At 33.2% G+C, this 14934-nt stretch overlaps 1 protein-coding gene across 1 annotated transcript; it reads left to right on the top strand.

Annotated features, from left to right (window-relative positions):
• The first annotated feature begins 12124 nt into the window (after positions 1–12124).
• Positions 12125–14713, top strand: LOC112502276 (transmembrane 9 superfamily member 11-like). The gene is made up of 2 exons (XM_025106142.1): positions 12125–12208; positions 12451–14713. The coding sequence occupies exon 2, from the start codon at positions 12486–12488 to the stop codon at positions 14454–14456; it is 1971 nt and encodes a 656-aa protein (XP_024961910.1). The 5' UTR covers positions 12125–12208; positions 12451–12485; the 3' UTR covers positions 14457–14713.
• The last annotated feature ends 221 nt before the right edge of the window (positions 14714–14934 follow it).

Here is a 14934-nt window from a genome sequence, read left to right as displayed (position 1 = left end):
ATTTTCATCAGAACTCATATATATATATATATATATATATATATATATATATATATATATATATTACCCAAGACTATGTGAATCATATGTTGCATTTGTCACAATAACAAAATCATGTTTATAAGATACAAAAATTGTGTAATTATACTAATAGATTGTTTTATAAGACCCAAAAATGTGTACATCTTATCTCTTATGTCAAAATCGAGTTTCTCGAAATAAGTATTTATACATAGGGGTAGACTTACATGGAATAGGATGGGGGGTAGCAGGGACAGACCTAAGAATTTTTGGATACGGTGACACAATATAAAATGATTGTACCTTCTAGAACAAAACAATTGCACATTTCACGAACTTAATTTTTTTTTACTTTACCATGGATGAACAATACAGTGGCAGGTGCCACCCCAACCACCCCTTTGGTTCCGTCCCTGAGGGGTAGACTATGTTAACTTAGCTTATTCAGTTAGCCGAACAGTTTAATCCACAAATTAAATAATTCGAAACCGTTTTGTTTCTATTTGATTTTGATTTTTTTTTATACCGTTAAGACCCCAAGTCACGGAAATTTTTAGATTGGCCACTATTTATACATAATATAAATAATGCAAGACTTGAAGCACAAGTCGTAGCATCTCGTGTGAAATAAGATTTCACAAATAATACATCACGTGAAGTTGGGTTAATTGATGAAAGTGGTTGTGGAATCAAAATATGTGATCACACGAAAGTTATTGATTTTGTATAAATGGCACACATTTTGTTATAATTTGGCAATTTCACACCTAACTTTTACCTAAATTAATTAATATCTCATTTTGTGTTTTCGTTTTTATATTAGAAAAACAACCCATTCTGTACATACTATGATAACACTTAAATTATAAAACAATCGAGATATCTATGAAAGATGATCAAAGTTCATTCATTATGATCAACACTTTATATTATAAAATAACTTATATATTTATGAAACCAGATATTCATTGTCTAATAAGGTTTTTAGATGTCTAATAGAAGGTGAGAGATATCCATAAGGTTAAATATCTGTTTGTTAAATGTCTGATATACATTTGTTAAGTGTCTCAATTTTAAAGTCTTCAAGGCATTAAAGACATGCGACGTAGATATATATAGAGCGAGGATTATGCGAGGATCAAATTAATTTGTAAAAAGAAATATAGACCACATATTTTATTTAATAAATGAATAAACTAAAACATTATATTAAATTAAATTAAAAATGATGTATGTAACTGTTGTGATAATCTAGTAATCCTTAATAAATCGATTTCACCATAAAGATAAATGTAACTGCTTGATTATAAGTTTTTATCACATATGACAATTTGATCATAACATCATACGTGACAATTGTAGATTCTTTTGTTAATTATATGTGATTATGTATATTTGAATTTATAGATGTTTTTGTGATGCAAATATTATAACATGTGATGATACATCACTTATATTCAGATGTATATTATCATATGTGATATGTAAAAAAAATCATGTAGTGAACTATATGTGAATACGTACCAAATCATATGTTAAACGAAACTAATTACATGTGATTAAAAACATGAATAAAAAATAGAGAAAAATGATGAAAAGGATAATGAACTGATTATGGATATCATATGTGATATTTAATGAAAATTGTGAATTTTTTTTCTCAAAATTATAACTAAAAAAATTACATAAAACTTGATAAAAAAATTATAAATTAATTAAAATTTAAAAAAATCTAAAAGTATAATGAGATTTTTAAGGGTTTTAAATATTTCTAAAATTATTTTCATTTTCTATTTATGATATTTTTTAATTAGTGGATTATATGGTTTATATTGTTTTTCTCTTTTTCATAAATTACAATCTTCTCTTTTGAACATKTCCATATATAAATACATATATATATATATAAATACATATATATATATATATATATATATATAGGGTTGGGTTCACGTGAGACCAAAGGTTTTTCGTGAGATCCGTAAGACCAATTTATGTTCATTGATCAACTTTAGAAACTAATGATTTAATGGTCTAAAGTTGCACGGTGGCAATTTTGTAAGTATGGAGAAGTCTCGTGGCGTTTATGAATGTTCAGATCTGACGATTGTAGATCTAATCCAAGGGTTGAGAATTGGTCTTACGGGTCTCACGAAAAAGCTTTGGTCTCATATGATCCAAGTCTATATAATATATATATATATATATATATATACACACACACACACATACACACACACTTTCTTCTTACACTTCCCACTATAACTTCCTTTCTCACAAGATTTTTCACCTATATATATATATATATATATATATGTATGTATGTATAGGTTCCAGTAAAAATAAGAGTTAAGGTGAGAAGCGAAAAAAATGATCTCCATCTTTTGATGCATGTTAGGATGGGATACACCAAGATGAGATGCAACGGATCTCGTCCAGATCTCTTCTCACCTTAACTCTCCTTCTTATACAATCCTTCATCTATATACATATATACTGTAAGATTGTATCACTTTATAACGAAAGAATAAAACCCCATAAAAATTGTACGAATTTTCATACGAACATTTCAAGAGAACATATTCGTTATCTTAAAACATATGGATATATATAGCAAGCAAGGTCTTTGACCATGTGAACAAAATGTGACAACAAATTATTCCAACACAACATCCGAATCAAATATCGTATGTATCGAACAATTTTTCGATTAAAATTCTTCATATTCTTCAAATAACTCAAAAAGCGCCTCCGTCAACACGAGAACTCGGTCGTGTGTCTCGTAATTTCATCAATTTATTTTTACCCATCAAATTTTACGAGAAACTAATTTCGTATGAATATTTCTAGAACGACATTCATTATGTGAATACGTATTCATATATAGCTAACAAGGTCTCGTGATCGACAAACCATGTGAACTAAACACAACTTACAAAACAAATTATTTGAACACAAGAAAGAGTATAAAAGCTAGAAAACAAACAAAAAGGAAATCAGACCTTGTGTGTATCGAACTCAACAAGCGACCTCCCTCCACGGGAGACGTCGGTCGTGGGTCCCACAGCTGGAGATGAATAAGGCGAAGAACCACGACGACTTGCGGAAACCACCAATGCCAAGGAGCCTTCACTCCAAGCTCGTCTAGAAGGAAAGGAAACGACGTTGGTTACAAGGGACACATGAGAGCACTTCCCATGCATCTTGTGAAGGGCACAACTACAGTTACGGTGATAGGGTCGTCTTGTGATCTCCACGTCGCCGTAAGCGATACATCCTTCGAATCCACCAGCACGGAAAAACCCATCTCCGACGACCGCCCCGGAGGCCATTCCTTTGTTGATTAGAGTCCTACCAATGAATGATATAGTTCAAATTCCCTCCAGCTTCCTCTTTTTTTCCCTTTTGTAAGTTTTCACCTGCTTTTTTTGGGTATGTTGGCAACAAATAAGACCCTTTTTTAGGTCATCTAATTAAGAGTGTGTGGTAGAGAAATAGTCTCTATGTGCATATTTGTGGTAAAATGGAGTGTGTTTGAATTGTCATTCTATTATTTTAAAGTCATGTGTTTGTTAAGTTTCTTGTTTTGAGTCCTACACTTTCGTAGTCTCATTGGTCTCACAAAAACAGTTTGGTCTCATGTGAACCCAACCCCATATATATATATATATATGGGGTTTCTTTTTTATTGATCCAAAGTGGAGAGGAATATTTGGAGTGTCAAAAAGTTATCCAAGGTTTGTGAATCTTGTAATGAACGTTTGGTTTTATCAAAGCTTGTGAAACTATATTTTGTATACATAATTACAATTCTTTCATGGTTTTATCTACAAAATCTCAAAAAGTGGGGGGTAATATTTAATTTTAATTATGTCTTATTATGTTTGATTCTATCGATTTGATTGAACTAAGATAAATTACGGTATTGTTTTGTAATGCATTTTCGTTTTAGTTCTTGTTTTAGGTTTAATTGAAGTGTAAGTCCGACAAGAAAACGATATTTCATGATCGTCTACATTTTTGGAAACTAAACTTAGTTTATAACATCTCGTAAACATTGGTTATGACTTATGAGGCATAATTTTTGTATGTGAAAAATAAAGAAAATGCTAAAATATCTATTTCAGTAGAATTGATTATATATATATATATACATACTAAATTCGATCTAGTGTATTATACGGGGTAATTTGAAAAAATTAAATCATGTCAGGGAACTTATCTTACAGATATGAATAATTATTGAAAGTACGGTGCTATTTCAGACTTGTACTCTTGAAATAACTCTGAAGTATAACTCTGAAGAATGACTATGAAAAATGACTATTTAGACTTGAATTTAGAAATGAAATTATATCAATAATTAGTTAAAATGAAATTAAATGTGTTATTTTGAACAAATATAGACATATTTTTGGCAAAAAAAACCTTTTTATAGCTGGCATGTTAACCAACGAAACTCATCTTACAGAACTCCTTGACAACATCAGCAAGTGATAGCTGAAAGCTGTCACGATAAGCTGAAAGCTGAAAGCTTCCTCTTTAGTGATAGCAGAAAGCTGTCACGATAAGCTAAAAACACAAGCTGAAGGCTGTCAGCAATAACCTGTTAGATTAGCTAAAGGCTGTCAACGATAAACTGAAAGCTGAAGGCTGTCAGCAATAACTTGTCAGATTAGCTAAAGGCTGTCAGTGATAAGCTGTCAGCGATAAGCTGAAAGTTGTCACGATAAACTGAAGGTTGTCAGCAATAAGCTGTCACATTAGCTAAAAGAAATTAGTCTGAACTAAATCATGTTTAGTAGAGAAATCATTTAAACCACGATAAAGAAAGATACATTTTAGAGGGAAAAATATCAACCAAATATGTCTCTTTGAACCACTAATGTAAATTGTGTCTAGATACATGTTTAGGTGGGAAAATAAGATAACCGACTTACTAGAAGATGACATGTGTCATCCAAGTTACTTATTTATTAGGTGTATAGATTTTAAACCTATAATTCTTTGATGGGTGTTTCGAAATTATTGAACATAGAAATGTTGTATTCAAGTCCTTGTGCTTAAAGAGTTTTATATTGCTTTATTATGTATGTCTTAAAGTTTTGTAAGTAGTTTGTTTCCTTGTAATATGTTGGTATAAATAGGTTGTTGTTTAGTTGTGGCAGTTAGAAGCGGTGAACAGATTCCTTAACATTGAAAGTTTATGTGAGATCAGTGAGAGCGAGAGAGTTCAAGAACATTGTACTTTGATTTCATCATTAATATACTTGCTGACATAAACATTTCTGTAAATTTGTGTTCTTGATCTTGATCTTGATCTTGATCTTTACTGTTATACACTTGAATCTGAGATCTACAGAAAGCATATTACTTAAAATATGAATGAAATAAAATTACGTTTTTTTTATATAATTTACCCAAAAACCATCTATGCAACATAATAACTAAATATCAAGGTTGTTTGGTGTAGATATAATGCAAAATGAAATATAACTGTTTGATAAATTTTTTTCAATGAAATTAGGACGTTGAATGGTTAAAGGAGGTCCAGGATGCAAAATCCTTCAGAGGATTTTAGAACCATTAAGAGACAGATTTTTTTTGTCAAACAAGATTCACTTCTTAACAGTTCAGATGATGTCTCTTAATAGAACTATTAAGAGATAAACAAACAATCATTTATACTCAATTTTCAAGACAAAGATAAGGATTTAAATGAAGAAATATTGAATTTAGTAATCTTTTATTTCAACTAAAAAGCCGAAATTTAAAAAAGTTGGTTATGGATTAAGGGGTCGTTTGTTTACCTCTTAATAGTTCCATTAAGAGGCAACATCTGAATCGTTAAGAAGTGAATCTTGTTTGACAAAAAAAARTYTRHCTCTTAATGGTTCTAAAACCCTCTGAATGATTTTGTATCCTGGATCTCCCATAACCATTAAGAACCCTAATTTTATTGTACACAATTACTAAACAATTATATTTCATTTTGCACTATATTATGAAAATCTCTTAATCATTCTGACCACTTAATCATTATGCATCAAACCATTCAGCAATTGCTAAACAGCCCTAAGCTTAGGGCAAGGCAATGATTAGTTGGAATTAAACATGTTTTTGATGTTTAAGTAACATGATTTTGAGGGGGAAATTGAAACAAAATTGGAACAAATTTCACAACTACTACCACCTAATATGCATGTACATGTGTATATATGTGTATTTGGTTTATTGAAATAAAATATAAAAAAATGTAATTAAAGTCCATTCAGCTAATTTAAACCCAAATAAAAACTACAGAAAATCATGCTAAAAATGCAACGAGTAGCTTGAGTTGATCAAGACAAGTAATAACAGGAGATCATCATGTATCTATAAGTCTAAATCGAACACTGAATAATCAAATAATTGAAACCCTGCTTAAGAAGCTTTACTTATAGCATAGCTGCTAAAATAGTAAAAAAAAAAGTACAAGCAGTCTGGTCGTGGGTTGTTCCCTTTTCCAGTTCTACCCCAAGTACTGCAATGATCACTGCACAACCATCGCTTGAGGATACCTACGCTCTCCAACTAAGTAAAATGGATAAAATTCACAGGATATTATACAAATTTTGTTTGAGCTTGAAATTATTATTTAGATTTCAAGTTCCATTCTTCTAAACAATTTTTAAATGATATAGTGTTTGTTTTAATTTATGCACAAAGTTTATTAGGGTAATGCAATTAATATTTAAATACAATCACTTTTAAAGAAAAGTTGCATAAATTTGGGAGTGGTAACTAGTGATCCCCAGGCCCAGTTTGGCCCGAGATCGTCGGAGGCCTAGGACCGGTTATAGGACCGTCGATCGGGACCGGTTATGATTTTGAAGGGTTTTGAGGGACCGGGCCGACTAGGACCGGTTATAAGCCCGGCCCGGCCCGGCCCTGTTTTTTCAATGTAACCATTTTTTTTAAATCTAGTCGTTATATGACCGTTTTTTTGTCACCATGACACTATATATAAATGTCATGGTTGAAGAATTTGCATACCAACTTACAAAACGCAAAAAACACAAAAGAAAAAAAAGAACATTCACAATTCTCGGTTTCTCGCTATATTTTGACTTCGACTCGTATTTTAAAGTGTATTTGAGTGACCCAGTTACAAATTTTATAATGTATTAAAAAAATCTACCATTAAAAAAAATTAAAATTTTTAAAAAATATTTTTTTTTTTGGCCGGGAACGGTTGGGACCGGGACCAAGACCAGGTAACCATAACCGGTTATAGAAATGCTTAACCGGATTTAATATATTCGATCATGACCGGTTATGACTGACATCGTTGAGGTCCAAGACTGATAAGATCCGACCCGAAACCAATTTTTGACCATCAGTGGTATTTGTCCACCACTTGGGCCTTATGAATGTTGGGCATTTCTATTGTTTGTTAATACCATTTTGTCTTGTTTTTGTATTCTTTTTTTTCTAATAAGAATATATGTAAAATTGAGAGTTAAAAAGTTTTGTACTTTTTGATAAACTCCTAGTTTATTCTTTAAGTTTATTATTTATAACATATATAAAAAATTTATTCTTAAAAAATATTATGTAAAACTATATTTGAACTAATAAAAATAGCCTATTTATACATATGATAAAGGGCTGGGGGAATCCCTCCTTCTTGTTGTTGATTGAACAGTGGAGATTTCGCCCCCTTTCCAATGGTCATCAGCAGCACCTTAAGATGACATAGACTTAAAATTAAGTGGAAAATACAAACCGATTAATGCAATATAATTTTGGTAATTTAGCGGAGATGTTTAATAATGGGGTTTGGATTTATATCTCTAAACTATTTGAATAAACTCAACTCAACGTCAATCTTTTTCTGCTTTATACATTTTTACGTTTAGAATGTAATTTATGTCTTAACAAAAGGAAAAGTTAGGATTTGTCAAGAAACGGGATACCAAACATCATATATGACATTGTTAATAATTATTTTTGCTTAAAAAGCTCGTTTTTTTTTTAATTTAAAAAAAATTCTTAACGTTATAGCTTAAAAGTTTATTAATGGACATTGTGTATCAAATTTGCGTTCACAGTAACTGGGACATCCCGACCCAACTAGTGACATTGTCCGCTCTCCTCATAACTCAAAACCCAGTATTGATGTGGCATCGGCTGGCCAAGAAGGCACTTACGTCGCTTGACGTGTTAGTAAAGATGACTGGATAAAGACATTTCCAGTAACTTATTGCTTAAAATAGAAGTAACTATAAATATATTTCTATCTTTTGTAATATCAAAAGTAAATAGTCTAAAATGAAGAAACGAAAATATGTTACTATTTTTGGAAGATATGACATTTGATAAGAGTATTCAGAAACATAGAATCGAAATAAACAGACTAAGGGTAAGGATCTGCAGCTAGACGTTAGAAGTTGAGCGAAAGGTCAGTGAACCCACAATGGATATAACCCGTCCATTAAGTCATCTATATGTCTTAATGGTTAAAAATGTTCAAATATAATGATTATATTATTTAATTTCTTGATTAATAATTGATGGAATCTTGATACACATGGGGATCTCAAAGTGGACGACGAGTGCTCTCCCTCTCCTGTACATGGTTGACCTTGACCGTCTTGGACCTATAAATTTTTTTAAACGGTAGCACCATTTGATTATAAGAAAAAATTATGGAGAAAAAATTTCAAACGGTGACACCATTTGACTATAAGAAACAAATATATCGAATTTTTTTGAGTAGGTGGCATCATTTGACTAAGAAAATGACACTAACATGATTCGAACTTGGGTCTGGGGTGGAACAAAGGCCTTGTAAACCAACTCTACCGAATAAAACTTGTTTTCATTGTAGTTTCAAAATGCATACGGTGACACACAATATATTAATACGGTTGCACCTTTCACGAACCTAAAAAACTTTACCCTTCAACAGATGAATAATACGGTGACACGTGCCACTGTAACCACCAAAGTAGGTTTGTCCCTGTGACCATCAAACAATTTTGACTTATAATTAAGTCACGATGGTACATAAAAAATGGGTATTCAATTTGTTAATAAATATTTTGTATCAAGTGATCAAAAGAATCATGGAAGACTCCTAAACATTGATAAAAATAAACATATGAAGGTTTTTAACTGTGCATCTTAACTGTGTTATCATAACGTTGAAAAGGTCAGAAGAGTGTCTGAAAATCTGTATTGGTATAAGGATGCAGAACGAAAGCATGATATATGTGTATCTGTGTAAAGGTTCAAACGAGGAAAACCTTCATTTTACAAAAACGCTAGAACACCTTTATCACATGTAAATATATTATAATACACGTGAGATGACCTGGTGTTATGCAGACGACTTGGCCCGCGACCTACATCGCACGAAAGGTTTCCCATGTCACTGAGTTAATGTCTCATGTGACTGACTATAGGTAAAGGGTGCTTTCGTGTTTTCATAATGTGAAACTTTTTTACGTATAATTTTTTGTTTCACAAATATGCTAAAAAGGTTTACGTTGTGAAACAAATACATATGAAACAAATGTATGTTAATCAATATCCTAAATTCTAAGTTTAAATGAAAAAAAAATCATATGAAATAACACATGATGCACTAGTTCTTAAAGTCATTACAATTTCATGAGTTCTCGAAAAAAACAAGTACTTTCACAAACTGTTTAAAATGCAAAAAGACATGGTTGTTAAGCCGTAAGGTAGCTTTCTAAAAAGCTTCTTCTGATAATGCCTTACCGCTTAATCTCGAGGGGATTAGCTCAATCATTAGTTCATAACCAAATAATAATTTTAAAATCATATATATATATATATATATATATATATATAGGATTGGGTTCACGTGAGACCAAACGTTTTTCGTGAGACCCGTAAGACCCATTTATGTTCATTGATCAATTTTATAAGTTAATGATCTAACAGTCTAAATTGCACGGTGGCAATTTGGTAATTATTAAGAAATCTTGTGACGTTTATGAATGTTTAGATTGTCAGATTATAGATCTAATCTAAAAGTTGAGAATTGGTCTTACGGGTCTCACGAAAAACCATTGGTCTCACATGATCTCAAGTATATATATATATATATAGGAGTGGTCATATGAAAACCGCCCTCATTTGTGTAAACCGTGCAAACCACCTTCATCTGTCGATTTCATTGTTTAATCTTATGAAATTTTTTCATGAAATTGTTTCATATAATACTTTTTTTGATGAAGTTGTTTCATATATGGTTGTGAAATTGTTTCATATAATACTTAATGAAACTGTTTCATGTATTTCTCTAACATTAATGAATCTGTTTCATGTATTTCTCTAACATTAATGAAACTGTTTCATGTATTTCTCTAAAATTAAAATTATAAAGATGATAATATCTATGATTAACACTCTCCACAATAAAAATGGTTAATCAACTTCTCATAATTACAAAAAAAATGAACAAAATGAAAAATTATGATTGGTTGAATGCGGTTTGCACGGTTTGTACAAATTGAGTGGTTTGCATTTGATCGCTCCCCTATATATATATATATATATATATATATATGTTATTATTAAATCTATGTTTATGATTTTAAACAACATAATAAATGTCACCGAAAAGGTTAATTGTTGCCATTAATCAAATGATTTAAATCTCATTGACATTGCTTTGCATTTTGGGGGGGAAAACAAGGTTAATTTTTTAATCCTACGAAATCGTTAATTCCAAAGATAATTTTCCGTCGTAATTTAATTAAGACCACAATTTTTTTATTAACCTAGATATCTAATCCGCTACTCAAGCCGACTAATCACAGGACGACCACCTGTTTTGCAGATAGCCCGGAGTCATCGTATTTGAACCTCTGTGGCCATAAGTAGATTTTTATTCCTCCTTGAATTTGAATCTGAGATATTATGATACTTTTAATTAATACCACACTTACAATTGCCTTTAAATAATAACTACTAATAATTATGGATGAGGTCCCTCAAGCAAAATAATTACAAGTTTCGTCATTGTGGTTTCAATTTATTATGGGTTGAGTCCCTATCTCTAACTTTGTTAACTTAACTCCATTAAGTCAAGGGGTCATTTGGTCATTTTCTTCTCATTTAATTCTTTTAAAAGTAAAAAACAAATTATATATCATTTATGTATTATTAATATTATATATTATCAGGGTTAGGTTCACGTGAGACCAATGATTTTTTGTAAGACCCGTAAGACCAATTTATTTTCATTGATCAACTTTATAAGCTAATGATCTAATGATCTAAAGTTGCACGATGACAATTTTGTGATTATTGAGAAGTCTCGTGACAATTTTGTGATTATGAATGTTCAGATTATAGATCTAATCCATGGTTGAGAATTGATCTTACAGGCCTCATGAAAAATCTTTAGTCTCACATGATCCCAAGTCTATACAACCACACAAACATAGAGAGAAGCTTTCTTTGATGCTTTTTTACCCAACCTTACTTTGTTGGTAACTACCTTCGGTCATCTTCTCCGGTTCCCACCCCCTTCCTTACCACTTCATCGTCCCCTCCACACCACCGAGCACCACCATGCCCAAATTTACAAATGATTAATATTGTGATTTCATCAAGTTTGGAGGACGTAATGAAACCAGATCGAGAACGAGAATGAGACAAACCAGCTCTAGATCGAAACGGGTAGACATCAGATCTAGATTTGTCGTGGTTTGGATCGAGATTTCATTGAATGGTTTGGATCTGTCATTGACAACACATGAAGCATAAACCTGCATTTGATGAAAAGACTAAATTATCCTTCATTTAACAAAGGATCTTTTTAAGAGAGTTAGTTTGAGGGACTCAATCTGTAATGAAAATGAAACCACAAGGACTATAATTGTAACTATTTTGTTTGAGGGACCCAATTGAAATTTGTGTAAAACCACAGGAAGGAAATTTGTAATTTACTCTATGAATTATAATCAAGGATTTGATTATGCTTATGTCGTAAACGCTACTCGAAGGGTAAAATGGTCATTAACCACACCCGATGCAGCGTCACCGACGGTATATGTATCGAGAGATCGCTCTTTATCTCTCTATACATTTCGGCGATAATCCGCACCACCAGCAAGCAGGGACCCTCTTCTTCCCTAATTATCCGAACCCTAATTACTTCATAAAGGTAACTCCAATCTCTATCTAATCTTTCCTTTTATGTATGATCATATATAGCGATTGATTCTTCTTTTTAATTCGTTATTTAAGTTTATTGATTACATACTGGTTACCAATTACATTCAAACTCTTACGATCTAAAGAAAAAACCTGTGATTTCTCCTTATCCCGATTGTAATTTCAAGTTTATAGACTAAAACCACCGTTGAAGTTTACCGGTTTTGCTTATTACCAATTGGGTTTTTCCAGATCTGAAACGGAGATCACACAAGTAAAGCTCGATAATGGAAATTTTCGATAAATTCAAGATCTGGGTTTTGTTGATCTGTTTGGTATTTCAATCGGGTCATGGGTTTTATCTCCCTGGTAGTTACCCTCACAAATATGTCGTAGGTGATCAATTGTCTGTGAAAGTCAACTCTTTGACTTCAATTGATACGGAAATCCCATATAGTTACTATAGTTTACCCTTCTGTCAACCCCCAGAAGGTGTAAAAGATAGTGCTGAGAATCTTGGTGAGCTTTTGATGGGTGATAGGATTGAAAACTCGCCTTATAAGTTTAAAATGCACACCAATGAGAGCGAGATCTTTCTTTGTCAAACGAAACCCTTATCGAGTGATGAATACAAGTTGTTAACTAACCGAATCGATGAGATATATCAGGTCAATTTGATCCTTGATAATTTGCCCGCCATTCGGTATACTAAAAGGGACACTTATTTCTTGAGGTGGACTGGTTATCCGATAGGGATCAAAGTTCAAGATTCGTATTATGTGTTTAATCACTTGAAGTTCACTGTTTTGGTTCATAAGTACGAAGAGACGAATGTGGCTAATGTCATGGGAACTGGGGATGGAGCTGAGGCAATTCCGGTTAGGAAACAGGACTCGGATGTTCCTGGATATATAGTTGTGGGGTTTGAGGTAACACCTTGCAGCTTTAAACACACTGCCGAATCTGTAAAGAATTTGAAAACCTATGGTAGGTATCCATCTAAGATCATTTGTGAAGATAACACTGTGACCATGGCTATAAAGGAAAATGAGCCCGTGGCATTCACATATGAAGTTGCATTCGTTGAGAGTGACATCAAATGGCCGTCAAGATGGGATGCTTACTTGAAAATGGAGGGAGCAAAAGTTCACTGGTTTTCGATCCTGAATTCCCTTATGGTTATCACTTTCTTGGCTGGGATCGTTCTTGTGATATTTTTAAGGACAGTTAGGCGGGATTTGACTCATTATGAGGAGTTAGATAAAGAGGCTCAAGCCCAGATGAACGAAGAGTTGTCGGGTTGGAAGCTGGTTGTGGCGGATGTTTTTCGTGCTCCTGGCCATCCGGCACTTCTTTGTGTAATGGTTGGAGATGGGGTTCAGATTCTTGGAATGGCAGTTGTGACTATCATGTTTGCGGCTCTCGGGTTCATGTCACCCGCTTCTCGTGGGACCCTGGTCACCGGAATGCTAATCTTTTACATGATTCTTGGAATCTTAGCTGGTTACGTTGCTGTACGTATGTGGCGAACCATCTTCTGTGGGGACCACAAAGGATGGGTCTCCGTTTCTTGGAAAGTTGCATGCTTTTTCCCTGGTATCGCGTTCTTGATCCTCTTCACCTTAAATTTCCTCTTATGGCATTCAAACAGCACTGGTGCGATCCCATTTTCTTTATTCGTCATTCTCATTTTGCTATGGTTTTGCATCTCCGTTCCTTTAACTTTTGTTGGTGGTTACTTTGGTGCAAAAGCACCTCACATCGAATATCCCGTTAGAACCAATCAAATTCCACGTGAAATCCCCGCTCAAAAGTACCCATCTTGGCTTCTGGTTCTTGGTGCTGGAACTCTTCCATTCGGGACCCTTTTCATTGAGCTCTTTTTCATCATGTCTAGCATCTGGATGGGTCGGGTTTACTACGTTTTCGGGTTTTTATTCGTCGTTTTGATCCTTTTGGTCGTCGTTTGTGCCGAGGTTTCGCTAGTTTTGACCTACATGCATCTTTGTGTTGAGGATTGGAAGTGGTGGTGGAAATCTTTCTTTGCTTCTGGTTCTGTTGCATTGTACATTTTCTTGTACTCAATCAACTATCTGATTTTTGACCTCAAGAGCCTAAGTGGACCAGTTTCGGCTACCCTTTACTTAGGTTACTCGCTCCTGATGGTCCTAGCCATCATGCTAGCCACGGGCACCGTTGGGTTGCTTTCTTCTTTCTGGTTCGTGCACTACTTGTTCTCATCGGTGAAACTGGATTGAAAGTAAGAAGTTGGATTGTTAACACGGTTTTATTCATCTTGTAATTTTGTTTCGTTCAGTTGTATCGTAGGAAATACGAATAATTAAGTCGGGTTCTTTTTTTCTTTTTCTTTTCTGGTATTAGAGTTCGATAGCAAGAACTTAGTTACATCTGGAAGCAGAAGATGATGATAGATGGTTTGTATGTTATGTGGGGTTTCTTTCTTGTTTTGTTAATTGAATGAATTTCTATGAAATTTGGGTTCGATTTGAAGTCAGAGTTAGGGGCCGTTTACCAGATGTTTACTCGGGTAAGTGCTTACCAAGTTACATTATCTTACTAGATGAATATTGCAATGACCAAGAATCTTACCCGGTAAGAGCTAGGCAAGGATCGAGAGTCTTACCCGGTAAGTGAGGGCAATGACTCTTACCATGGTCATCTCTTATCGGGTAGATTGTTGCATATAAAGTTCTTTTTGTTGACAAAAATCTTACC

This window comes from Cynara cardunculus, unplaced genomic scaffold (assembly GCF_001531365.2).
Source record: "Cynara cardunculus var. scolymus isolate 2C unplaced genomic scaffold, CcrdV1 Un_Scaffold_1172, whole genome shotgun sequence".
NCBI lineage: Eukaryota > Viridiplantae > Streptophyta > Magnoliopsida > Asterales > Asteraceae > Cynara > Cynara cardunculus.
Note: the sequence above shows the minus strand (reverse complement) of the source record. Positions and strands in the feature narration are given on the sequence as shown.